Source organism: Anas acuta, chromosome 3 (assembly GCF_963932015.1).
Source record: "Anas acuta chromosome 3, bAnaAcu1.1, whole genome shotgun sequence".
Lineage (NCBI taxonomy): Eukaryota > Metazoa > Chordata > Aves > Anseriformes > Anatidae > Anas > Anas acuta.
Genome location: NC_088981.1, coordinates 84,265,591 through 84,290,921, shown reverse-complemented (window position 1 = coordinate 84,290,921; position 25,331 = coordinate 84,265,591). Strand labels below are relative to the sequence as shown.

The window sequence follows — 25,331 nt, the reverse complement described above, 5'->3', positions numbered from 1 at the left end:
TATGAACAACACTCAAACTTGAAAACTAAAATTAAGCTTCTACCAGTCAAAACACTAGTACGCTAGAGCAACTTTCTAAAAATAGAGAAAAAAAAAGACAACTTATTATTATTAAAACAAATAATCTCTTTTATAATTGCTGAAAGTGCATAATAGCTGCTTGAACTGAATCAGTCTCCAGCTATTTTGAAGTCCCTTGTATACTTAGGTTCTCTTCTGCTTTAAGGAGCAATCTCTAATCACAGCATGCTCCCGTGATAAGCCAAAAAACATCTACAGACTTCCTACAAAGTCAGAGGAGATTGCTGCAGCATTGGATGAGTGGAAAACAACATTTAATTTTTATTAAGCCAGTTTAAAAAAACAAAAATTGAAAGGGCTTCTATACTGCTTCCAGAACTCTAACAAAGGATCAAACGGTAGGAAGAGGACAGGAAGTAATTAAACCGAGAGTGAAAAGTTTCCATCTTCCTAGCATCCCATCCCCATCAGTTATCTATTCTATTCAGGAATACTGTTTGTCTTCAGAGATGAATGTATCCATGACAAGATCTGAGAGATTGCCCTAAGGGTGCCTGAAGTTATATAAAGCTCTGCAAAATACTTACAGTTTCTTTTTTCTTGAGGAAATGTTTGTTCATAAACATTCTGCAAACTCGGAACTGGCTTTTACTGGGACTAGTAGGGCATGATGATGGCTTCAGGATCCTCTTCAGGATCCTTCTGTGCTCTTACGTACTATTCAAAGGCAGAACCTTTCAAAAACATTTCTGTAGGACTACAACTGACCGATTCAAAAATACTGCAGCTAAAATCTTATTTGAAGCTATTCTATATTTCAGATGCAGACACTACAAAACCTGATCTAAAAATACAGTCCCATATAATCCCAGCAAAACAGGACCTCTCTTCAGACTTTATGAAGGCCACAACACACAAAATATCTGGTATTTAAAGTTCCGGTACTGCTGGAGATTACACCAGGCTGTCCCTATGAGCAAGCGGTACGCCTTTTCAGACATTAATGCAAAAAAAATCCCCTCATATCGGGGAAACAACCAAGGTACAGAGCACACTGCTGAGCTGCCCAGGATGGAATCTGATCTTCCACGTTGTTCTTCTGCAATTTTTTTGGTATGCCATTTAGGCTAAAGTTCAAGTAGGCTGAAAAAATCAATTAGCTGTCAACAGCTCCTAGGTAGGCAATCCAAGTTTACTAATTAGTGAAAAGGAAACAATGTTGTAACTGATATGATAACACCAGAGCTTATCAGGTTGCACTGAAAGTGAACGCAGGGTTACAAAATACTGAATCACATTGCAGAGATCAGTGAAAGAACACGCTTTCTTTTGTAAGATGAAACTGTCCACTGCATTTTCAAAATAATGACCAGACCTCAGAAGACAGGGTAGGAAAAACACCATGTTAAAAAAACATAAGGAAGCACAGCATAGGAATTGCCTGCTTAAAAGAGGTTGGAACCAGATGATCCTTGGAAGTCCATTTCCAACCCAAACCATTCCTCGATTCTGTAAATCTCTCAGGTAACCACACAAAACTAAAAACAAAGGACAGAGTCAACAACCCGCTCTCTGAAGAAGCAGGAGCACGCAGAAAAATCTGAATCACAACTTGGTAGCCTCTGCTTGATTGACAATTTGCAGGAAGAAACCCTTTTCACCTGAAACAGTTGATGCTGTAACACTAACACAGTAAAACAAAATAAGGATTAAATTGTAACAAAATACTTAAACCATCTTTGGGGGTGGTTGGGGAGTCTGGCCAAATTCACAAAAGCTTGACAACACCTCCATTATCGAATGCATTACTACTGTCACCTCCACAGTGGTTCCCAAGGTTTCTCACTGATTTATGTAAAAACACAAGAGGTATAAGAAAGGGTACAGAGACTGCAGAGAGGGGAAAAAAATATCACAAATATCACTGCATCAAGTAGTGCAGCAGACTCTCCTTTCGCTTCAAGGAGCGTCAAAATTACACTCTCAACAGTTTCCACTGTAAAAAAAATAATAAATAATAAATAGATCAAAATTCTTATGGGATGCTTGAACTTGTGCTTTACTTGGGCAAGTTTTGCATATGACAAATTTAGTCACTGTTTACACTAACAGCTTCTAATAGATTTACAATACAACCAGAGATCAAGGCTAAGAAAGGGTTTCTCTTGAAAATTTTGAAAAGATAACAGTGTGTGTAGCAAGACTGGGGAGAATGCAAAAGCTTGAAGAAAGAGCCATGCGATATGACTACCAAATATCTTCCAGAAGAAGATATTTCTTCCACTTGGAAAGAAATGCATGGAACCAGGAAGAGTACCAGACAACTCTGCATTCATTAGATACCAGCTCGCTGCAGATGTGGAAACAAAACCTCAGACATCAGCTTCAGCAATCTTGTCCTTAATTCTTCATGTCTGCCTTGTCTGAACTTTTATGTTTTAAATATAAAGCATTTGTCTACACTGACTGGCATATACAAATTAACCAATGCCTGGCTACGACAAGGCATGTTTTCACAACCATAACTTCATACAGTGAATGCACAGCAAAGCTATTCCAAGTGTATCCACCTGCTTCAAGCTGTCTCACCAGGTGCGTGCCAGTACACACTTCCAATTTCAAAGACAAGCTTAACTGTTTAAACACAGCTAGTGTTTAATACATATCACTACATTTACTGATTCTGTGCCTGCATTTCTACAAGAGTAACTTGGTTTGTTACACTGCCATCTGAAATAACAGCAGCACTTTAAAGCTACGCCGTTATTATCATCATTTAACCAAAAGAGGGTGGCTTTACAAGGCAGATTAACATCTGCTTGCTGATACGACTTCCCCAAATGTTTTTAAAGGCAATCAAATGAAATTAAGTAATTTCCAAGAACACTTTCAAAGCAAGCATGTCAAATACAATTTTTAGTTTCCTCAGCCCAAGGCTTCTCGAGGAAGAAGCAACTTGAGAAAGAAAACTGAGGTCTAAAGACAGACACATTTTTTTTTTACTGCCTATAAAATAAACTAAAGGCTTGTATCTAAACTTTAAGACTGGTCAGGAAACCAAGGGACCTAGAAATAAGTTTGTAAATATTCGCAAACAAATTCTAATTGAAGCTATTGCAGTGAAGCAATAAGCAAATAAGGTATCAAGGAGCAGTCCAGTGTCTTCACAAGACCTTTCCAACACAATTGATTTTTCCAGTGCTATTAGAAATTTAGTTATTCTCTAACCTTCTAAATGTGAAAAGTTGCTGGATTCTTGAATTCTTAACTGTAGGCACATCTACTGAAGCAAACCTTTCGTTCTTCACAACTCCTACTTCAGCAACACCCAGACATAATCAATACAGCTTTCCAAAAATGCATATATAGTTTCAGTTCTGTAACATCTTAGGTTTGTGTACCTGATGTCAGTGTAAAGACATTAAAAATTAAATTTAACCGATAATTAGTTTCAAAGTAACACTATATAGTCCTTTTCTCAAAAATAATAAAAAAAAATGCTGAGAAAGACATTGTGTACATTTGGCTGAAGAATATATAAAAATGCATTTGTATTTTCTCCCTTTTCAGAGTATTTCCACTTTAATTTGTAGTGAAAAATGTGTAAGTTGGTCATGCTAAGGAACAGGTTTTTGTCAGGCTAAAAAAAAACTTGTCCAGCTTTCTCAGAGATACAGATCTGCATTATTTTTTTTATTACTTGTATTATTATTATTGATCAATTTCAGAGAACAGATACTGTCCCATCAAAACTGGCTAGGAAAGGCAGACCAAGCTTCTGGTCAGCTTGGTAAGATAGCGTAAAATACTCAATGCTTTGTGAAAGAAGTCATAACCCACATAAATCAATAGTTACAAAGTTCACAGTTTCATTAGTGGTTTTACACCACTACAAGCCCCCATTCCCCATTTTTTTGGTGGGGTGTGGGGAGGGATGGGAATAATCAACTTCTGCAATAACTTCCAAACCTCCAACCAAGTACATAAGCATAAGATCAACCTAGAAGTTCTTTAGCTCCAGTGATAGAAGCACTTTAATGCTTGTATGCAATTTATGTTCAGCAACGGTGTGCATCTAAGTAGTTTGTAACTTTTTTCTATACCGGGAACCTGTACATGGGGAACAAGTTGCTGTTCCTCACTTACGTACCTGTTAAGGGGAAAGTTTATATTTAAGCTTTGATGTGGCACTATATTGCAAAGTCAGAGTAATTTATTTTCCTGAAAGGGTTCTCAACTATTTACGTAAGGTTCCAGTAGTATGTCCTTTAATCTCTGAACCCCAAGGATGAAAGTTTTGTCCCCATTTTTCTTTTAGCTGTCAATTAAAAAATATGAACAGTAGAGGAAATAAAACTTTTATGTTTATGCGGTTAAATCCAGACTTTGGCCTAAAATCTCAAGCAAATTACTTCTGGGCTGACATTTTGGATGAGTAAGACAAAAATCACATACTACTAAATTGGCATTGTAACTGCAGCTGCAAAAACTTAAACTTGTTAGCAAATTGACACTTTTCAATTCAGCTTAACACTGTACTTGTTCTAATGCATTGCTTTTAACACAGATGGAAGAAACCACACTCACCACACTAGCCAGACCTTTGAATAAGCTTTTTAACACTTTGTAAAGTAAACACGAAAGTCTAAGTCCTTACTTTGTTTAAAAAATGTGTTTATATTTAACGTCTAAGTTTCATAATCTGTTGCTAATTAATAAGCATATTGAAAAGAACACATGCAAGTGATAAAATTCCTAGTTCTGGATACAATCATTGTTTGCATAAAATACAAGTAACGTTTTACATGAAAGTTTGGGATTATTCATCATGAACTTCCTACAGAGAAGTATCTAGAAGGACTGAAAGCAGCTAGGATTCTGGTACAGAAATTCAGATGAAAATATGCCCAAGCTGAAAATGACAACTTATTTTTCCCCAGAACAGATCAACACTTAAGAAGCCTCATCCTCCCTTACAGCAACTACAGCTATCAAATATCTTGTTGTCAGTCTAGATCTCAATGAAAAAGCATGTTCTATGCTTAGGACCAGAGTTTTTCAAAAGTGGCAAAGAACTGCAAAGCATACCCTACACTTTCTCCGGCACTGATGCAAGAGGCAGGTCTGCCTCCAAGTGATTTTGAAGTTATTTCTGCTGGTTTCCATCAAGCAGGACGGAGGGCCTAAGACTGACTAACACCCATTCAAGCAATAACAGACAGTGCTGTAACAAATCATGCACTATTTAAGTACCAATCTGGTTTCCAGGGGAAGCAACATTTACTCAGTGACACAGGGAACAATCATGTTTCTTGGGGAGATTAAGGTTTTTCGTTTACAAATGTGACAGCCAGCCTCTTCTGAAATAGCAACTAAAGGTGCAGGAGATGGAGAACCAGTTCAGTGAAGATTTTTTCCACTTCCTCCTCAAAAAGAATCAGAAGGTTGCTTCAAATCACTAGTTTACAGAGCTCACGTTGTAGTGCATTTCTGAATGCTCCTGGCATTCTGTGTGCTCTGATGAAATGTGCTTTTGCATTTAGAAAAAAAGACACATCAGCAAATTTGTGACAGCTGGACACAGTGTGACCTTTAAGTGTCAAAGGCTAAGGTGGCTTAGCCTTTCAACAAGTTGGATAAAGCCACAAAGGTAGGAGGATTTTGAAGTATTCGCATCTGTCAATTTAATACAAGACCGTAAAAACATTCTTTCTGTATCAGTATTTCAAAGCATTCTTCAGAATATGATGAAAGGACTAAGGCCACCTTTGCACTGAATTCAAAGAGGCTTCCAGAAACACTATCCACCCAGAACGTGTTGTGAAAAGCACTGTAATCCACAGCAGTGCTCAGAAAGACTGGCTTAAAGCTAAGGTAACAACAAGAATTGGCCCATATGAAGTCTTCACAAGCATTAGGAGGAAAACTTGAAGCATTCCAAGCAGAAGACTGACCTTGACAGGTATTCAGGAGGCCTCTGATGCATACAAATAATGTGAGATGTAAGGAAGCCTACTAATGGCTTTAGCAAAGCCTTACTTTTCAAAGATTAACTTGCTATGGCAGCCAATCCAGCAAGACAGAAAAGCAACACCTAGTCACAGTAAGATCTTTGGGCTGGTTGGTTTTGTTTGGATTTATTTTGGAAGTTTCTCTATCAGCTGAACCATTTTTTTATTTATAGGCATCTGTATTCCTACTTGATTTATTTCTACTTTACACAATGTGCGTTTTAAAAAAAAAAAACAAAAAACAAACAACACCATAAAGGTTAGTCAGCAAGACTTTATCAACTAATATATGAGCTTACAATAATTGCAGGGCCTGCTTACCATATCTGATTTAATCTGGTATCAGATTCAAGCAAAGCAATTACATTTGAAGATGCACTACAAAAAAAATCATATGCTCTACAGTAGCAAGGATTATAAAAATCCCTGTCCTTCCCCAGTCTCATTCCTGATACTGCACTACAGTCACCATACTTTCAGCAGCATACTTGCAAGTAACGGCAGTCACCATATGTTCCTACAACTGTTCATTAAGCTATGCTGTAAACCAAATTATAAAAAATAAACATAAAAACGCAACAATTACAGGCTTTTCAATACATATCCTGAAAACTTTCAGGAAAGATTTTTTTCAAAAACATACTTCTGCAGGGCAGCCCGTTCATGGGGCAAGAACATTAGTGTTACTGCGGGAGAAACCTACTCTCTACGGCTCCATACAGAATGCCTGATGCAAGTTTGAACCAGCAGATCTTGGCCTTGTCACTTTTCCTTAAAGGCAAGTCCATAAGGGAGACCACAGAAGTCAAAGAAAAATCCAGGGCAGTACTGTAACACCATAAAGCTATTTAGGGTCAGACTCAAAGAACACCATCACTTATGTCCAATTGCAACACCCACAAAAAGTCAATTATCAACCCCAAAACTTTTGCATCTGCTTAGTGTAATTAGGCACCTCCTTTCTGACCTGGAAGAGTCTCAAGCCCCTGTGTAGTTTTCTCTTCCCCTCAAACATTCTCAGAACTGAGAAACTTTATCTTAAGGCCTACAGGATTCAGGAGCGTGAGGCCAAGCCGCAGCATACACCATCTGAGCGACAACCCTGGTATTCCTAATAAACCAGCAGTATTAAGTCTAATTTAAAAGTAACTTAGTGAAAACACCTGCAAGACAACAGGTATTATGACAACTGAGTGCTGAACAGCTTTTACCTATGGCCTAACAGAGCACTAATCCTGCAAATTCAAGCTTGTCCAAAGCTTGAATCCAAAGGCTTCAATTTACCTAGAACAGGATTTCTAGATGCAGGAACACGAGCTTAGCAGCAGTGCCTGAACTGACACGCTGCAGATTCAAGATTCATGCCTCTCCACCGCAGCACAACTTCAGAAGTCAGTCAGGGAAATAGTCCAGTGTAGAAATACATCGCTGAGGCACCCGCTGGGTAAGCGGCAGGTGTTGAACTGTACCTTGCCACCTGAGCAGACAACAGAATTTAAGTCTTTTATTTCCCAGCTGAACTGCTTAACTAAAAAAAGCCACGTACAACTGCCACCATTCTTCCTGTGCCCTCATTTCAGGAGAGCAAGGCATTTCCTCTGCTCTTGGGAAGGTGCCTTACCACACCAGGGATCCAGACGCCACGCTGCGGCTTTGAATACAAAGTGGCATTTCAAATACCTCTCTACACACTCTACCACCAAGTAGCTCTTGCTAGACAGCTCACCACCTGGTATATTTTTCCTCCATTGTCCACTAAGACATCCAAATCTACCACACAGCTCAGGGAAGCAAGGATGTGGAGGAATATTGCATTCAGCTGTGGGGATTAAGAACCTCACTCCTCAGGAGCTGAGGTGCTAAAACAGTCAAGTCCTTCAGTGAATCTAGGCCCTGGGTAACGAGCTACAGCGTAAACATTTACTAGGCCTGTCTTGTCCTTCTGGAACAAAACCACTGACGCTGTGAAACATGTAAGCTCTAAAAGTTGGCTGTAGAAACCATTATTATCCCAACTTTATTACCCTGGGTTTCTTAGTAAGTCCGCTCAATGCTTCCCTCTACATGGGAACTACAACCAGTGAAATTGCCCTGGTATTACATCAAAACCACAACCTCAGCAGTTCCTTGGAGAAATGAGTGACAAAAACACATCTTACATTAGCAGCTGTATTAAGTCAAAAACAGCAAGTATATTATACAGGCTACAAATAACAATAAACACCTGTATTTGCACATGCCATTTACAGCCCTCCCAGAACTTATTTGCTACGTCTCAAAAACTGTCTAAAAAGCTTTATAGACCTCTTGATTTTAATATCTCTATGACTACTTTCACTCTTTGGGTAGGGAACATATTTCTTCAGTCTAGCTGACTCAAGTTGCTAAGTTAAGCCAGACATGAATGCCCATGAACTATGACACCAAGTTATAAAAGAAAGACCTATATAAATTCTATCACCACAGTGAAAACTACACGTGAAAATGTCAAACATTGAAATTATATACATACTTACTGAGTAAGCCCACGTGTCAGTCACTTATGAGACTGAGTTTACTATTAATTATAAAGACCAAAATCTGGCAAAGAGACCAAAGGTGTTTCAAGTTCAACCATGACTGTGCTAACTTATTTAACAGCAAATCTTAAGTTAAAAAACAATAAAAACAAAACCCAAAACCCTCAGAGAGAATGTTCTGCAGGACCACTGCCACTCAGTCTCCTAGCAGCACCTACCTGTGACACATCAAGGCATAAAAACTTCGATTCCCTCATCTAAGTTCAATACAGAACGGGACCTGTATTTGGCTACTGAGGCTTTCCAATTTCACGTTCACTGACCGGAGAAAAGGAATTAAGTCTCTGTAACTCAACTGATGAGTTGAGTTTTAAGTGCGACAGCATTCGCATCACTTGGATTTTGTTTTTGATGCTGACAGTGAATTCAAACTTGGGAGAACGTAAAGGTACCCAACTCTACTTTAGGGATTTGCCACAATGCTTTAGATGCAACAGCTCTCCACCTAGGATGGGAATACCTGACTGGACTAATTATCACTAAGTTAACAATCCTCTTTTTTCTAATTCAATCAGCACTTCCAAGGTCAGCACAGAACTTTTGTTACAACAAAATTGTTCAATACTAGTTCTGTACTGCAGACACCGTTTTGTTGGGCAATGATGAGAGGTTTTTGAATGCTACATCAGGTCTCTCCTGTCATTCAACTACCAGGTTTGGTTCTTCCAGATGTTGTTCCCCATCTGATCCAACAAAACCCAATCTGTAAAAACTTTCCCATCCCCTGAATACCCTATTTTTCAGGAGTATGAGATGACAAACTGAACAAGTCAATGAAAGTTGCAGCAGTTATCAGAATAATTTAATAGTGGCTAATCTAATGACGTTTCCAGTTGATATGCCAGTTAGGACATTGGGAAAAGCTCTGCTTATTCATGCACTCCCTTAGTAAACCAGAACTCTTAACACCTGCAGCTCTGCAGAGGTAACTGTGCAATACGGAGCCTCATGCTCCAGAAGCATCTTCCCCACAATTGTCTAAAAACCCTCCAATTTCCATCCATGTCTTTTGAAGCATCAGCCACAGAAGACTGGTGAAATACGCAGACACTGTAGAGAGATGCCTGTCCTGGATATCTGGCTCATAGATCTTATTCATTTGTTTGAGTCAAACTGCCAGATTTACAACTCCCCTCACCTCGCTCAGCAGGCAGACTTCTCACATTCATTTCTAGCATGAAGCACACACTATTAGCTGCTGGGAGCTTCTGATTATCTACACATTTCTCTACAATTCCCAAGATCTTCAAATGTAATTTTTACTCTTTTTTTGGTGTTTGTGCCTCTTAGCACCCTTGAAACAAGTACTTCTATTTTTCAGGGTGTTGCCTAAAGTCTCAGGCACCTGTAATTTAGATTCTGACATCTCTTGACTGGACTTGTCTTACAAGCAGCAGATGGACTCAGCCTCCTCTGACTTTAAACTCCACAAAAACTATCACACATCCACTACAAGCAGTAGTGGAAGGGCAACGTAACTGTGCATTGAGGACATGCACCTCAACTGGTACCAAGGAATAGCACTGAGGAAACAAAGATCTATACTCATAACTCCAAACATATTGACTGGGATCCTTCAGAAGTTCAGTTACAGAAAACAATGCAGAAGGAACAATACTGAATCTAGGTCATTGCTGTAGGAGTCTAGGCCGCTCTCTTTCCCATAAAGCTTAGCAAAATTTCTTCTTTATGAACTGTCCAGTATAGTGAACATGTCAAAAATTTCTCTGGGTTCAGAGTGACCCTCCTGGCTTGTGCTATCTGTTTGTTTTTAATTTTATTTTGTCAGTGTATCTATGGCAGGTGTCTTCTTCAGATATCTTCTTTATTCTAGTTTCCAAGACCACTATTCCACTACAGCTGAGAGCTGCATGAAGCTCATTTGCCTACTCTCAGCATTCTCAATGATCCTCCATATTCTACAAAGACTTTTGAAATTTTCTCCAGTAGGCAAAGTCTGAATTGCAAACACATAATTACCTTTTTGAATTAAAAGATACGTACAAAGACCTACTAAATATCAAGAAACAAAAAGAAATACCTGTCTCATCCATCTTCCAGAAGAACTAGTTTATTGCAGAACAGACCAAATTTGAAACCTGCATGTGGAGGAGGAACTCTACACAGAAAGGCTGACAGTATTCAGTCAGGGCCAAGGCAGCATACAACAACATTGTATGAGATCAGGTGACTCCTGAAGAGCTTTAGCCAGATTAAGAATTAGTAATGCAAAAAAATAAACTGGTTTTCATCTTGGTTTCCCAGGCAGGAAACAGAGCACTAAAGGAGGGTCTCTGTCACCCTGTCTCTTATGCATGATCTCTGACAATGTAACCTATCACTCCAACTTCACATGGATGAAGCATATAGAAAGATGACTATGAAATACAGCCAAAGAAGCAACTTTTTACGTTTTACAGATTTGATATTTGCCCCATTAAACTGAATAGGAATTTCTCTTGACTTCACTGGATGCAGGACCTCGCCCTATATTACAAATGCATGCTTCAAGATGGCCTACATTACAAAGTACTAAAAGCAAAAAGTTTAGAAAGGTTGCCTTGGCGTATCTGCATAAAGCACAATAATTACCATGTTGAAGTAAGACCGGATTTTGACCCCTCTTGCCAAATCCCAAACTATGACATTTCCATCATGTCCAGCAGAGAAGAGAACTCTTGGATCAAATGGATGAGGTTCAAGTACGAACACTTCATCTTCATGGCCCTGAAATTAAGGATACAGCAAGAAGAACATGAGAATTATCTCAAATACTTATGCAGGAATTCAAAATGATAACACTGAGAACTGCCATGTTCATGTGTGAAAGTGTCCAGCACATAACAACTACTTCAACTAAATCTTTTTTTTCAATCTGTATTATACTCTTCTCTACCCAGTTGCAATTTTAGCTTCATAATAAGTATGTCAAGTATGACAACTCTGTAACAAGTTTGTCCCACAACTTTCATCATTTCATTTGATGTTTTTGATCTTAATGCTGGGCAGATTTCTATTTGTTTAAGCATGTTAGCAGTTAAAAATTTAATTTAGAGCCATGAAATAATTAAGTATAACTAAGAGAACTGCATCTCCAGAATTAACACTAATTTTAAGCTTTACTTGAAATAATTTACCTACAGCTTTTCAAGTAAATTTACCTACAGCTAACTATTTTTACAACTAAAAAAGAAAAGTAGTATCAGACACTAGTAAAAACGAATGTTTGATTCATTCTCTCTAAAAGGCTGCTTTTCAGTACTCATAAAATGATGAGGTTGCAGTAACAAGGCTCTGTGTTTAAACAGGGCAACTTTATCCATTAACTGTATTTCAAACATTTGTCACGCTAAAAAAGTCAAAAGTAACAACTGTTTCCTTCTCTCCTTCCAAGATAGCATTTTAGGAAAGAAAAAAAGTCCAAAATTAGTTTCAGACATCTCAAACAATAATGGTGATTTGCACTTCAAAGCTTTATTTTCTAGAAAGCAGCTGAGAAATACCTCAATTACATTTCAATTATCTAAATACATTAATTAAGGTGGCTTTCAGGTAGAAAAAATGCTTAAGGAAGAATTTTGATGACATATATATAAATTCTGCGTTCCAGATTGATAAATGAAGGTGGAGCACCTTACCATGAGAATATGAATGAGTTGGCCAGTGAAAGAATTCCAGACTTTCAGTGTCATGTTATTGACTGCAGTTATAACAGAGTTGTCATGGCGGTCCCATGCCACCATAGTCACTTTCAGCTTTGTGATTTTGTCTTCAACTCCTTGTGGATTTTGTCTAAAATAAAAAAGCAAAAAGAGCTTCAAAGCAATTCTAGCTTGCTAAAAATATTCTTATGTCTGTAACAGCTGATAATACTTCTGTATTTTACTTTATTATTATGAAAAACAGCATTATTTCTTCAAGAACCTGGAGAAATGAAAGACGTTTTCCAATTTTTTAACATATACAATCAGAAAAGCACTACAGATTCTTAAACAATGACTGTAGAGTCCTCTCAATATTTCAAAGACTATGTTGATCTGTTTTTCCAAGATAATGCTCTCTGATACATAATCTAACCCAATTTAAGTATCTATATGTACTGTACAGCTCAAAAGTATAAGATGTAGTTGTAGACAGATTATTTTCTAGACCACTGCAGTGGTCTAGAGGAGGCTGAATTCTTTCGTTTTTTTTTCTTTTCTGCTATCAGAAAATAAATCTTGAATTCTTTCTTTTCTCTAAGTGCACCAATTTCATGTTCTTTGATAAATAGTACTTATGAAGAAACGATCAAATTTGGAACTGTCCTTTACACAGCAATCGAAAGGGAATAAACAGAATTCAGGTACAGGTGCTTAACTGAAACAAGCAGTTCAGTTTCTTAAATAAGGTCATCATTTGTGACAACAGTTTAAAAACAAGCCATTGCTTTTTCTCCAGGATCAGTTAAAATGATTTTTTGCAGGCCACATTTTCAAGAAAAAGTAGCTCAGTCTTTGTTTTCAGGGTGCCAATGCACTATAGATTGTCATCCAACAGCTTTATATTCATGTTTTGTTTCACTTACTTAGAACAAGATACTTTCTGATCCAAACTTCCAACTAAACTATATAGCTTATTTAGTCATCTCTTCCATGCCTCTCTTGATCTTTCAGATGTATTTCCACAGGCTTACTCCTTATGTCTTTTTTTTTGCATTAAATATCCTTCTTTAAACTACTCAACATGATCAGTGAAGGGAAAAGGTGTACCCATTAAACCATTATAAAACTTTCTAATGACCATCTGTTGGAAAACATTTCCTCCATGCCAAAATAAGAAGGTCTAAACCACAATCCCTACAAAGTTTTTCTCCATCTTCAAGCCTTTTTCATTATTTGGTCTGGTGTACACAAGTTTTCTATACCTACACAAAGCCTTGCGAATTCTCAGATTATTGAAAACCCATTACATAGCAAGTGACTTATTTGCTCTGGCATGTGGTATAAAAGAGCCCAAAACTCCTTCTCTGGGTACACAGATTCCACAATAACTTTTAAATATTACCAGAATGCAATATTTTAAATATTACCAGAATTACACCTACATAAAAAGCATAAATTTGACCTTTAATGTGGTTTGTATATCTTTTACTCCTTTACTCAAACCAAAGAACTAGTGGAGCTACTATCTGGACAAACTAGTTTCCACAGCTGAATATATAGTCAAATATTTGCTTTCATTGGACTTCAAGAGCTAGACAAGCATATTGTAGATTTAATCCATAATCATTTGTGCTTTTTTCTTTAAAAAGTCAGCCAGCAAACAATATCAATGGACTTCAAGTATCTACCTGATAGCAGAATATTCTATATTACTTACCCTGCTGGGCGAGTAGCCATATCCAACAAAATGCTTTTCCACTCCCTTCGTTTAAATTGCCAGATTCGTGCTGTTCCATCACGGCTTCCACTCACAAATCTAACAAAAGGGAAAAAGAGTTATACTGAGATCAACGGCAGGTCTGTACAGAAAAGACCCTTGTAAAAAGGGATAGAAACTAGAGAATTCAGAATTCTAAAAATTAAGCTGACGTATAAGGAGTGCAAACAATGTCAGAATGCTGTACTACTGGCTTGAGGTAAAAAAAAAACACTTAATGTACCAGTAAAAATGTAAGGGTCTGCAAAAAGTGAAATCTGCTTCTCTAATATGAGCCCCTTCCAAACTAGCTGTATTTTGATCCATGGTGCACCTGGCTTAGTTATCATAGTTCTCTGCCATGGGGACACAGCAGCCCAACGAGCATTCTAACAGCCTGCCCCTATCACTCTACGTAAAGCTACTAATGGGATTTAAGACCTAAAAATTGCTGAAGTGCAAGGAGAGCTGCAAGCTGAAGTAGAGACTTGATTTAAAACAAACAAAATCTATTCCTCATTAGCTGTGTAGCGAGGGTCTCTGAATAGTTGCAAACAAGCTTGAGCTTCTCCCTGATCTTTTTTTTCCCCTTTTTTTGGAGTGCAGGGTCAGGAGGAGGAGAAAGAGGTGGATGGAACACAATGAAGCCTGGTTTGCAACTAACTGTATTGCAATAGAAGTGTATGTTAGAGTGTCATTTAAATGAAATGTCAGAAATTTCATAATAAATAGAGCTATTTTCTTTAGCATCCTTCACATCCAACATCTAAAACTTCGGTGAAGTACTAAAAAGGCTAAACAAAACACAGTTATATTTTGTTTAACAGTTTTCCCTTTATCTAGCAGTCACTTAACTGAAAAGAGGTTTAAACGTTTAAATATATCTAAATGTATAGTTATTTTAGTTATGAATACATATAAGTATAAATGTAAATAAAGTATATATGAAGTATTTCTACACTCCTTCATTTTGGCAAACTCAAAATACTTTAATTATTCGTTGCAATGAAGACAATGGTAAAACTGAAGAGGGAGTATTATTTAAAACATACTAGTGAGAATCCAGTCATTATAGATAACTTTATTGCATGAACCTCAAAACAGAAAGCAATTTTTTAGAAACTGGTATTTACACATCTCCACAAGGTCAAAAAAAAAAAGGTATGAATAAATAAATTGTTTGCTTACCTGCTACTACTATTAGAGAACTGAATGCTGTCAACTTTGTCCTATATAAAAAATAAAAATAAAAAAATCAAAAGCAATTCTAAATTATCCAAATCTTCCTTTTAATCAAATACATATGTAATTTAATGAAGTATTTACAGTATGAAACTCCAACTCTGATATCTTCTCTGGCTGACCTGATCCAAAGAAATAAACCCTAATGATGTGATCTGTACTTCCAGTGGCCAAAAACATTCCACCTGAGAAAAACAAACACAGATAAGTCGTAAGAAAAACGGGCAATCTAATGTTATTACAGTACTTTCAAATATCTGTAACATTAAATATTTAAAGTTATTCCCTTAAATTTACAGCTGTATCTCATTTCATTTGTGTCTGTAACTGACCTTTAAGTAAAAACAACAAGGCTGAGAAACTCAGAGTTGAACTGGAGTTTAATTAGCTCACATTTGTTGTCAGACAAATGTGTATCCAGAGACGTACCTGAAAATTAGCTAACTGAAGTAATTTGTTTGTGACTAAGCTCTTAGTGGGGCTCAATCTTAAAGAAAACTGAATGGAAACAGAGCCCTAGTACTTTCTGAAAATACTCTTCTGTCGGTTTGATATTGTATCTAATTGTTTGTGTTGTGTTCTTTACCAACTGTCAACTCTAAGTATGAATGAAATTCAGAGTGTGAGAACCTGGTAATTAGCACCTTCTTAATAAAACCTCCATAATCCTATCTCAGATAAAGCTAACTTTCAGAATCACTGAGGAAAAATGTCACATTTTAAAGAAACTGCAGACACAAGAGACTTACTTTATGTTCAATTGTTTTCAAGAATTTCCATATCACCAAGAGTTAAAGCACAGATTCCAAATATTAATCATTAATATTTGGTGGTTTTTTCCAATAACCATTTTAACTCAGTTCCATCTTTTTAAGAAGAAATATGCTACAGTAACTGCATTATAATTCATTTTACTCTCTAAATGACTTCTTACATTGAGACAAAGATATATACGTGTATATATAAAATAGTCTTTTACCAGCACTAAAAGAAGAACAGATCATTTGGACTCCAGGCCGAGGGCGTTCCATAAATTTTGTTGGCCTTGGACTAAAAATAAAGAAATAGTTAAATAATTTCCTAATACAGTTTCAAAAAACAAGTCAGTATGTTAGAAATAAAGCACAGAAGGACAAAATTAAATATGACGGAACAGATGGCTGCCCATCTACAAACAATTTACTGCGACTATGCTTCATGATCTGATCTTTAGGAAACTAAGACATACAGACAGACCAAACAATCTATGTATAAAGGAGAGCTGTATTGCAAATTTAAATCCCATGTCCCTCTCCCCTCAAATATAGCTATACAAAACACTTTCGTTTAAGTCACCTGTAAAGCAGATGAGAAGACACCAGAGCCAGGTACCCAGGAGGTTGTTTTAAACCACTGTGTGTATCAGAGCTCTGGTTTTCTCCTGCAAAACATGGCTGCTTTGACTACAAGAGAGAAACTGAGGTTGGTACTATTTGTAGAAAATGATACAAAAGAAATTTAAATAAATTTGAAGTATTTCACAGCATTAGAATACACCCGTTTCTTCAGAAAGCATGTATTGTTTGTGGGTTTCCAATAGCCCCCACAGAAAATTAGGACTATGGCTAGAAGTTTTAAAGAAAATTTTCTTTATGCACTGTGCTTCCATTTAGGCAGTTCAGTACCTGATGTGGAAGCAGAACTAAAGCTTCACTTTAAGAGTGTGTGTGTGTAAAAAACAAACCAAGGATCTAGTCCTTCAATCATTACTTCAGTTCTGCTCACGTACTGCAGCAACCCCAGCTCAGTAGGTGGTCTTGCATAGTATACCATCTGCAATCCTTAGTCCTCAAAGAATAAACTTACTAGAGAACAGCAGCATTACACCCACAAGTGTCATCGCTAAAGATCTGTTTTAACATAAAAGAATGCATATTCATGACATCCAATTTTTTCACTTTTAGAAGCAAAATGGCTTTTTTTTTTTTTTCAGCTGCAGGCAGATGAGTAAGAGACCTTTCTCCATCTATCAGCTATTGCTATCTCAAAGAAAGTAGTAAGCATGACACCTTACTGGTGCCTATATACAAAACAATATAACAAACACACTACTGGCAATAGCAGTTAAGAAATCTTTCTCCGAATTGTCCATTCAATACAGGTTGTTTCTGTCAATCTTCCTTCAGGACTTTTCAGATAGCTCCTTGCAAAGACTTTCAGTGGGGGATGTTACAAGATACACTAAACAACACAGAGCTATTACACAAAACAGTTCAAACCCTTCTTAACTGAGATACTAACTTAAAAAGAACTATCAGATGATTCGATATGCAGCTTACATAATACGGAGCAAGTGTAAATAGATAAATAGGCTGCTGTTTTCTTCCACTGTGGTTTGTGAACTCTGCCTTTGGAGTTAGGACAGCTGCAAAACAGAGCAAGTATGCACTTATGTTCTAATTTGGATAATCATGTTAAATTCTCCAACTTATGTCTCTCTAATGTATGTTATTTAAGGCATTAGGAGACAAGATTATGGCATTCTTTTACACTACAACAGACCGTGATCTTTACAAGATAAACTGGACAATCAGTAACGTGGGGAAGTAAGGAAGGTGGCTGAAGGACAATTTCTTGAAACATACAGAAAACAAGTTAATCGTTTTGCTTTAACAAGCATTCTCAACCCAATCGTGTAAGTGGCTGGAACATATTAAGGCACCTTCACAAACATTTCACAGAGAGGTCCAGCAAGGCCCTGGTAAACCATTTTCCTCCCAAGATGAGAGGCTACAGTCAGACCAGAGCCTGCACAGGCAAAAAAGCAATGTACACCGTGTGCCTCAACTAAGGGAAACACTCACCCATGGAAACATCTCTCAAGTCCACCTTCAAAATGCTGTCCTAGTGCAGGAACGGCTGCATAACCCAAATCCTACAGAGTAACCTCACTCTGGACATGCAGTGGCTTAAGTAAGACTTCTCCAGGAAAAACATGTGCAAGGCAAGCCCTCCGACTTGAGTCTTGGCTTAAAAGCCAACAAACATGGACTGGCACACCTGAATCCTAACGCACGAGAAGCCCCTTCAACATAAAGTGCCTTCTGCATAAGAAAGCAGATGTGAAGTATGCTACCACCCCAAAGACATGAGGAATTAACATCGTCTTGTCCAAAAGAGGAATGTCAAAATCATCAGCACATGTTTTGTTCCTTTTTTTTTTTTCTCTTTTTAAAATTATGGGAAGAAAATTAAGAGCAGCTAAAAAGCAGTATAAGTTGTTCCTCTATCCAAATCTGCGAGACAGCTCTGCTGCCTTGTTGGCGTGGTCTGCCAACAACAGACTAACACTGGAAGCTTGCGATTCAAATAGGTGGCAGAAGAAATAACAAGAAAACTCAGCATCTTTCTCATCACAAATACATATACAAATACTTTTAGTGCAACTGATTTAGCTTTTGCACAGTGACCAGTTGTAAAAATTCTCCCTCAGACCTGAGGCAAATGATCTATCGGTTCCTGATGACCCAAGGATGATTTTCTCTCTTCTCCACACTGTCAACTCGAACAGCATGCAACCCTTGTGTTTTCTGCCCTGATCCAGAATAGTAACAGCGCCTAAATGTGAGGGAAGGTCTTGATTACCTTATTTCTAAATTATTTTTCCACCTGCTTTGGACCTTTCCTTGTCTTCTTTATCTACAGGAACAACAGCCCTACTGTTCCTCTACTTAGAAACCAAATTAACCTGACTGGATTGTTGCAGCTTTTGGGCATACACGGTAACTGCCTGGTCAGAAAGCTCTTCACTGAAAGCACAGGAGCACACAGGAGGCTCTAGCATTTGAATCTTCCTCACTGTCATCGTCACAGAAGCATATAGTAACAGAGTTAATCCCTCTCTTCTAAACAACACTGAGAATTTTGTGGTCACTCTTGCCATGCCTGTGTTTCACCCTGTGGCACAAAATCTACTGTAAAGTCTCCTTCTGCAGTTTATTAAAACAGAGCCAAGCATCTCCCGTCTGGGCCATATGTGTAAAACAAATACTTAACAGGCCTCAATTAATGAGGTTATCCAAAAACTGGGAGACCAGCATGGGAAGCCTCTAATTTCAGAGATACTATTAATACTGCAACAGATCTGCTGGCAAATATGAACACAAGGTTTTCTGAAATCCAAGAGTGAAACAAATAAACATTTGCAGAGGAAAAAAAAAAAAAAAAAAAAAAAAAGGAAAGACATAACTGGGATAGGACACTTAGAAAAAAAAAAAAAACCAACAAAAACTTACAATGGGTCTTATGAATAAGACTGACAGGAATCTCTCTTTCCTTTGATGCTCTTATATTGCTACCGCACATCACTGAGTGGATGTGGAGGGAATCTGCCCCATTTCCACAGTTCTGGAAGCAGATCCAGATCTAGAGGTGTGAGGAAGAGCAATCACCTCACTTAAAACCACACCAATCCACACCCATTACTGAGACCCTGTGCCCATATGACGCGGCCTCCTTGTGAAAAATTAGGCTGGATTCTTAGTTTCACAGTGTCACTTAATAGGATTTACTGGAGTGGGGAATCACAGTTAGAAAAGGTTACAGTTTAGCAAATTAAGTAAAATTTCCTGTAACTAACAAGCTTAAGAAGAGCTACATTAAGACTTTTATGAATGTCCAACTAATTCAATATCTTAAGTGACATCAATTATGTTTCCGTCCCAAAAGACATGCCTGTTTCTTATTTAGACTTACCATATGCTTTGGCTTTGATGAGAAAGCATTGATTACTTCAAAAACGTAACAGCTCTACTAAATTAGAACAAAGATCTAAGAGCAGTATCCTGCTTCCAAGTGTAGCCAAAACTGAATGTGTAAGAGCAGAAAAAGTATACCTTTCAGTATCTTCATGCAAGTTTTCAGTGCATAATATTCTGTGGCAAGGAGTTTCACGGCTTAGCTGCACGTTTTGGTAAGAACCACCTGCTCCTGACTTGGAATTGGCTGCTCTCACTTGATACCCTCTAGCACAGGAAGAGCCAACAAGCAACTGGTCGTTGTACAACCTCCTCAAGGCACTTCTAACTATACAGGTCTCATCTTCATGCACTCTTCTTCCAGACTGAAGAGACGTAGGGTCACTCTGTCTTAAACTCGACATGTAAATTACTCCAGAACAGAAGCTGAAGATGGTACAAACTCCAGTCTCAAAGCTTACTCTGCACTGTTACACAACATGAGTCACTGGCATGGCTTGGGGTACCAGGCTCCTTCCTTTCCATTCTGCAAGGGACACCTCAACTCATCTGTTTTCTCTGTGCCACTGCACTGCGACTATTTACACATGAAAGCATTAACTGGAAAAAAAAAAAACACACTTTCTTCTTTTAATATTTGCCAGTGCATCTCACTTAAATTTTGCATTCCACATTTACATTTCACCATGGGTAGGAAATAGCTGAGAATCCTCTACAACAACTGATACCAGCTTGCTCACTTCCCAAGTTTTACCTCAGGACAACTTCCATCCAACTCCATGATTCATCTCCCAGCTCGTGTAGTATAACCCATTTAAGTCTCATTAATTCCACTATTCTCTCGTTAGGAAAAGGGAAGAGATCTCTTCCTCTAAACTGAATTATCAGTGATTATTAAAAGGTCTATTTCCAATTTTAGGTTCCAGATATTTCACAATTAAGAAGGAGCAAAAAGCACTTGAAAGCCATTGAAGAAGTTATCTTTAATAAAAAACTAACTCCATTTGAGGGTCCTGGCAAAATTTTTCATATCTTATACTTTGAAAACAGATACTTCAGACTCAACTTCATCCACTGATACACAACTGCCCACGAGTACTCCTTCCTACCATGCAACAGTAAAGAGCAACTAAGAAAGGATTTAGAGATGAGAAAAGAACAAACCAAAAATAATCCCATCCTGGTTTCTTGCTAGAATATTACCTTCTCCCACCAAAATTTGGATTTTCGAATACCAATTGGAATCATCTTGTAGCACAATTTGTCAACACCATTTTCATTTCATGTGGGATTGAGAGATGAGAATAGAACAAAAAAAGCCACCTTTGATATCATGTTACAAAAATGTCACCGATTTTTTTTTTTCCTGGTTAATAATTAGAGAAAAGAATGGGTATATATTGATTTGTTTCCCTGAACAAAAAACCTCAGTGGTTGCTTATGTTATCAACTTAGTCCTTAAAAGACAAGTAAGTTACAGGTACCCACAGAAACAGATCATATCCAATGATTGCAGACAGCAAACCAACCAGTGACAAGTTTTTTCTCCAAGGTTAGTAGGTCATTCTTGATTACAAAGTAATAACAAGAAATAAAATAGCAACTAACTTTATTTTAAGGGTGCCAGCATCCCACAGCCAAAAGCATATTGTTCCATCTGCCCCGGTTGAAGATAAGTATCGCTTTGAGCCACTGCATAGTGGAGAGAACTGGGAGGGGAAACGGGGGAAGAAAAAAGAGAAGGTCTGTTAATCCGTCCCAGACATCCTAAGAAGTTCCTCAAGACATTGGCTTCTCATTTAAACAAGACATAAAATAAAATAAAATCAAAAAAAAAAGTATCAAACCATACTGAAGAAAAAAAAAACTAACACAATAAACTGCAATAAATAGCACAATAACACAATGCTTCTCGGAGTAACTTTCTATCTTCAGAACAACTTTTCTGGGTTACTTGCCAAAGCACTTTGGGTTCTCCCTCCCCACAACCCAAACTGTGCAATAGCATGCAACTCTAAACAGAAACAAAGCAAACCATACTCAACACTGACTTTAGTTTTAGTTAACGTACCCGTAAGTCAGAATCATGGTGTGCAAAGAAACCTTATTTCACAACAGAACTGTCCCCATGCATCACGCAATTTTTGTTTCGAACAAGCACTATGCCTGGCGTTTTTCAAGGGTCAGATATTGTGACAATAAACCTGCCATTTTGCAGTGCGCACCATGAAAATTCCTTCTCCCTTCACAGCGTAGTTGCCAAATACGCATTTTCATTGTATTGAACATTCCCAAGTGGTTTCTTTTTCAGACAAGCGGTGCGTGTTATTGCTTAGGTGACTTTGCAAAGCAAACACCTACCTGCAATGACGTTATAGACGCGCTGTGGCCCTGCAGAACTGCTAAGGGTGCACAAGTTCGAAGGCACCAAACTCTGATCATTTTATCACAGCTCCCAGCAGCTATCATGGTGTTTTCGTAGTTCACTGCCATATCAGATATTTCAGCTGCGTGCCCTCTCAGGGTAGCCAGCAACCTCCCATCATCTGTTGCCCAGATTTTTACAAGGCAATCATCTGATCCCTGGAAGTAAGTAGAAATAAATCATTTCAATTGTACCATTGGTTGTTTCAGTGTTACAGTTCACAAAGACAAAGAACTGAACAACACGACTAGCAGCACACAGGATTATTTTTTTTTTTCATTCTTTTACTGCCTTCTAACTGCTTTTCAATAGCTTTCCACTCTGCAGTCAAAACACAACACTAGATTACATTAATTCTCAACAGTAGATACAAATCATGCATTCTTAACACAAACTACAGATCTCATAGCAAGGTGGATTTAACCTCCTCAGCAAGACACAACACTTCTTTTCAAAACTCCAGCACAAACTGAAGAAGGAAACAGTTGCAGTACACTGAATGCAAATGGATATTAAACGTGAAAATGAATTATGAATTGCTACCATGTTTTTCATTTAGCATGATGCCCATTTCACAGACACTGACTGAACAGTGACACTGTTCCAGAATGACTGATTCAAACTACCTGTGAGCTCTGAAGGCAGCCACTCCTGTATAGGTTTTGGTTATTTGTTCAGGTTCAGAACAAACACAAAGATGGGCGTTGGGTTTAGCACCCAGAGCACCAATCTACTAATGGCCACGCACAGATGCTGCAGCAAGTTATAACACGTCATACAATTTCACCTGGGTTTTAGTTCTTCTGCCTACCAACAGCGCATCTGTGCAAGTTTATCTCGCCTGCCTGCTGGTTTGTATTTTGTTTGGTCGTTTTTTGAAGAAGTGGGAAGGCAGGGTGATACTGTTGTCCGCATTTCTAAGAAAGATATCCAAAGCACAGAGAACAGCCGCCACTTTTTCATATGGGAAAAGGCAGGGAACAGCATTCTTGCAGTTACCTAAGAATTACACCTCCATTTGCGTTTGTACCAACAGCCAGCAAACCAGCCAACCTCCTCAGGGTTGCTTTTTGTTTAGCGAGCAAGAAGTTGTTTCTGACTCAGAGTTATTCACAATAGTTTCTCTCTTCCTACATTGTTTACATCAATGTAGACAAGACAACGTAGCTCTTTACACACAGGGATACAACAATAGCCACAGTTTTCGAAAGAGTAAAAAGAAAGCTGATTGTATTTAAGCATACTGAGAGGGGGCATTTTTCTATAGGGATACTCTTTATAGAAGGTCTTTTTTCTCCAACTTTTCTCCAAAGCAAAAGGTTGCTTTGGACCATTAGTGGCATGTTAATCCTGCAGAATGCTTTGCAGGGAACTCCAGACGTGTGAAATCAAGATAACTTAAAAATTGACTGCATTTCTGGACTGTCTTAATAGGTAATTTTGATTTACCATCTGCCATGCCTCTACTTTTCCCCAGATGGGCATGACTTTCTTACGGGAATGACATTTCTTTCTTCCCAGCTCTTCAGCAGGCGCACCCATGAGTGCAGAAATGTGGGCAGGACAACTCCTCCCGTACCTCTGCCCTACTCGTTTTTGGTATAAACTGAGTTTGTGCTAATTGCCTCTTGTCCTGTCACAACCCCCTCATGAGAAGAGTCTGGCTCCCATTTCTTTTTGAGAAGGATGAGAGAGATGAAGACACTCACATCACATCTTCACACATGCGGATAAGATCCCTGCAAGCCTTCTCTTCACAAGGCTAAGAAATCACAGCTCTCTCAGCTTCTCCTTCTATGTCAGATGCTCCGATACCTCCACCATCCTCCCAGCCCTTCCCTGGACGCTCTCCAGCATGTCCATGCCCTTCTTGTGCTGCAGAACCCAGAAACAGACCAAACAGTCCAGACATCATCCGGGCTGAGTGCCCTCAGGGGCACATTGCTGGCCTATATCCAACTTCTCTCTCAGCATTCCCAGGACCTTTCCATCAATGCTGTTTTCCAGCTCATCAGGCCCCAGCATCTGCACAGGGTTATTCCTCCCCAGCGGCAGCATTTGGCATTACCCTTGATGAAACTTCATGAAGTTCCTGATAGTCTGTTTCTCCAGCACGTGAGGTCCCTCTGAACGGCAGCACAGCCCACACAAACTAGCAACCACACTTGTTCTGCTCTACAGTGTTTCTGAAGGAGCACTTTTTCCCATCACCCATGTCATTAAGGGTGACATCAAGCAATACCGGCCTCAGAACCAAACCCTCAGGTGCACTGCTAGTGACTGGTCTCCAGCCACACTTCACGTCACCGATAATGACCCTTCAAACCAGGCAGTTCAGGCCTGGGGACGGGCTGGGCATCGGTCAGCGAGTGGTGAGCAATTGTGTTGCGCATCATTTGTTTTGTATATGCAGGCCTCCTGCCACCTCTGCTTGTCTTCCTGCACATCAGGACAGGAATGATCCTCAAAAATCAACCAGCTCTCCTGGACTCCTTCTCTCCAGGACCATAACCACGGGACTCCTCCATGCAGGTCCCTGAACAGGCCCAAACCTGCTCTTCTGAAGTCCAGGGTTGTGAGCCTGCTTTTTGCCTTGTTCCCTTCTTTGCAGAATCACAAATTCCATCGTCTGATGGTCACTTCTGTCATGACTGCCCCCCCAGCCTTCACATCCCCGAGCAGTTCTTGTTTGTATGATCAGAGCCAGCAGCAGCAGTCCCCCCACCTCACAGGGTTGCTTTGATGGCTATCTCCATTCTACCATAAATAAAATCTTGGGGCTTCAAAATAATTGCAAACAACTCTAAATGCTCCCTCTCCACCAGAAAGGAATCCTGCACTTGTGTTTTCCTGCTCAAGTTACACAGATTCAGCTTGGGACCAAGACCTCTCCTATTCATCAGGTAACAAAAAAGAA

The 25,331-nt window shown here is 38.6% G+C and overlaps 1 protein-coding gene across 2 annotated transcripts in view; it reads right to left on the bottom strand.

Annotated features, from left to right (window-relative positions):
* Positions 1-25,331, bottom strand: part of PHIP (pleckstrin homology domain interacting protein) — a 111,106-nt gene that overhangs the window by 55,392 nt on the left and 30,383 nt on the right. For both annotated transcript variants that reach the window (XR_011095225.1, XM_068678117.1), the window contains exons 8-15: positions 22,351-22,572; positions 21,598-21,698; positions 16,233-16,303; positions 15,338-15,438; positions 15,200-15,240; positions 13,973-14,071; positions 12,250-12,403; positions 11,204-11,338 (exon numbers count right to left, since the gene is read on the bottom strand). Coding sequence is in view for 1 of the 2 variants with exons in the window: in XM_068678117.1 (XP_068534218.1) it covers positions 11,204-11,338; positions 12,250-12,403; positions 13,973-14,071; positions 15,200-15,240; positions 15,338-15,438; positions 16,233-16,303; positions 21,598-21,698; positions 22,351-22,572 (924 nt within the window). In the remaining variant the exon portion in view is untranslated. The remainder of the gene's footprint in view (positions 1-11,203; positions 11,339-12,249; positions 12,404-13,972; positions 14,072-15,199; positions 15,241-15,337; positions 15,439-16,232; positions 16,304-21,597; positions 21,699-22,350; positions 22,573-25,331) is intronic.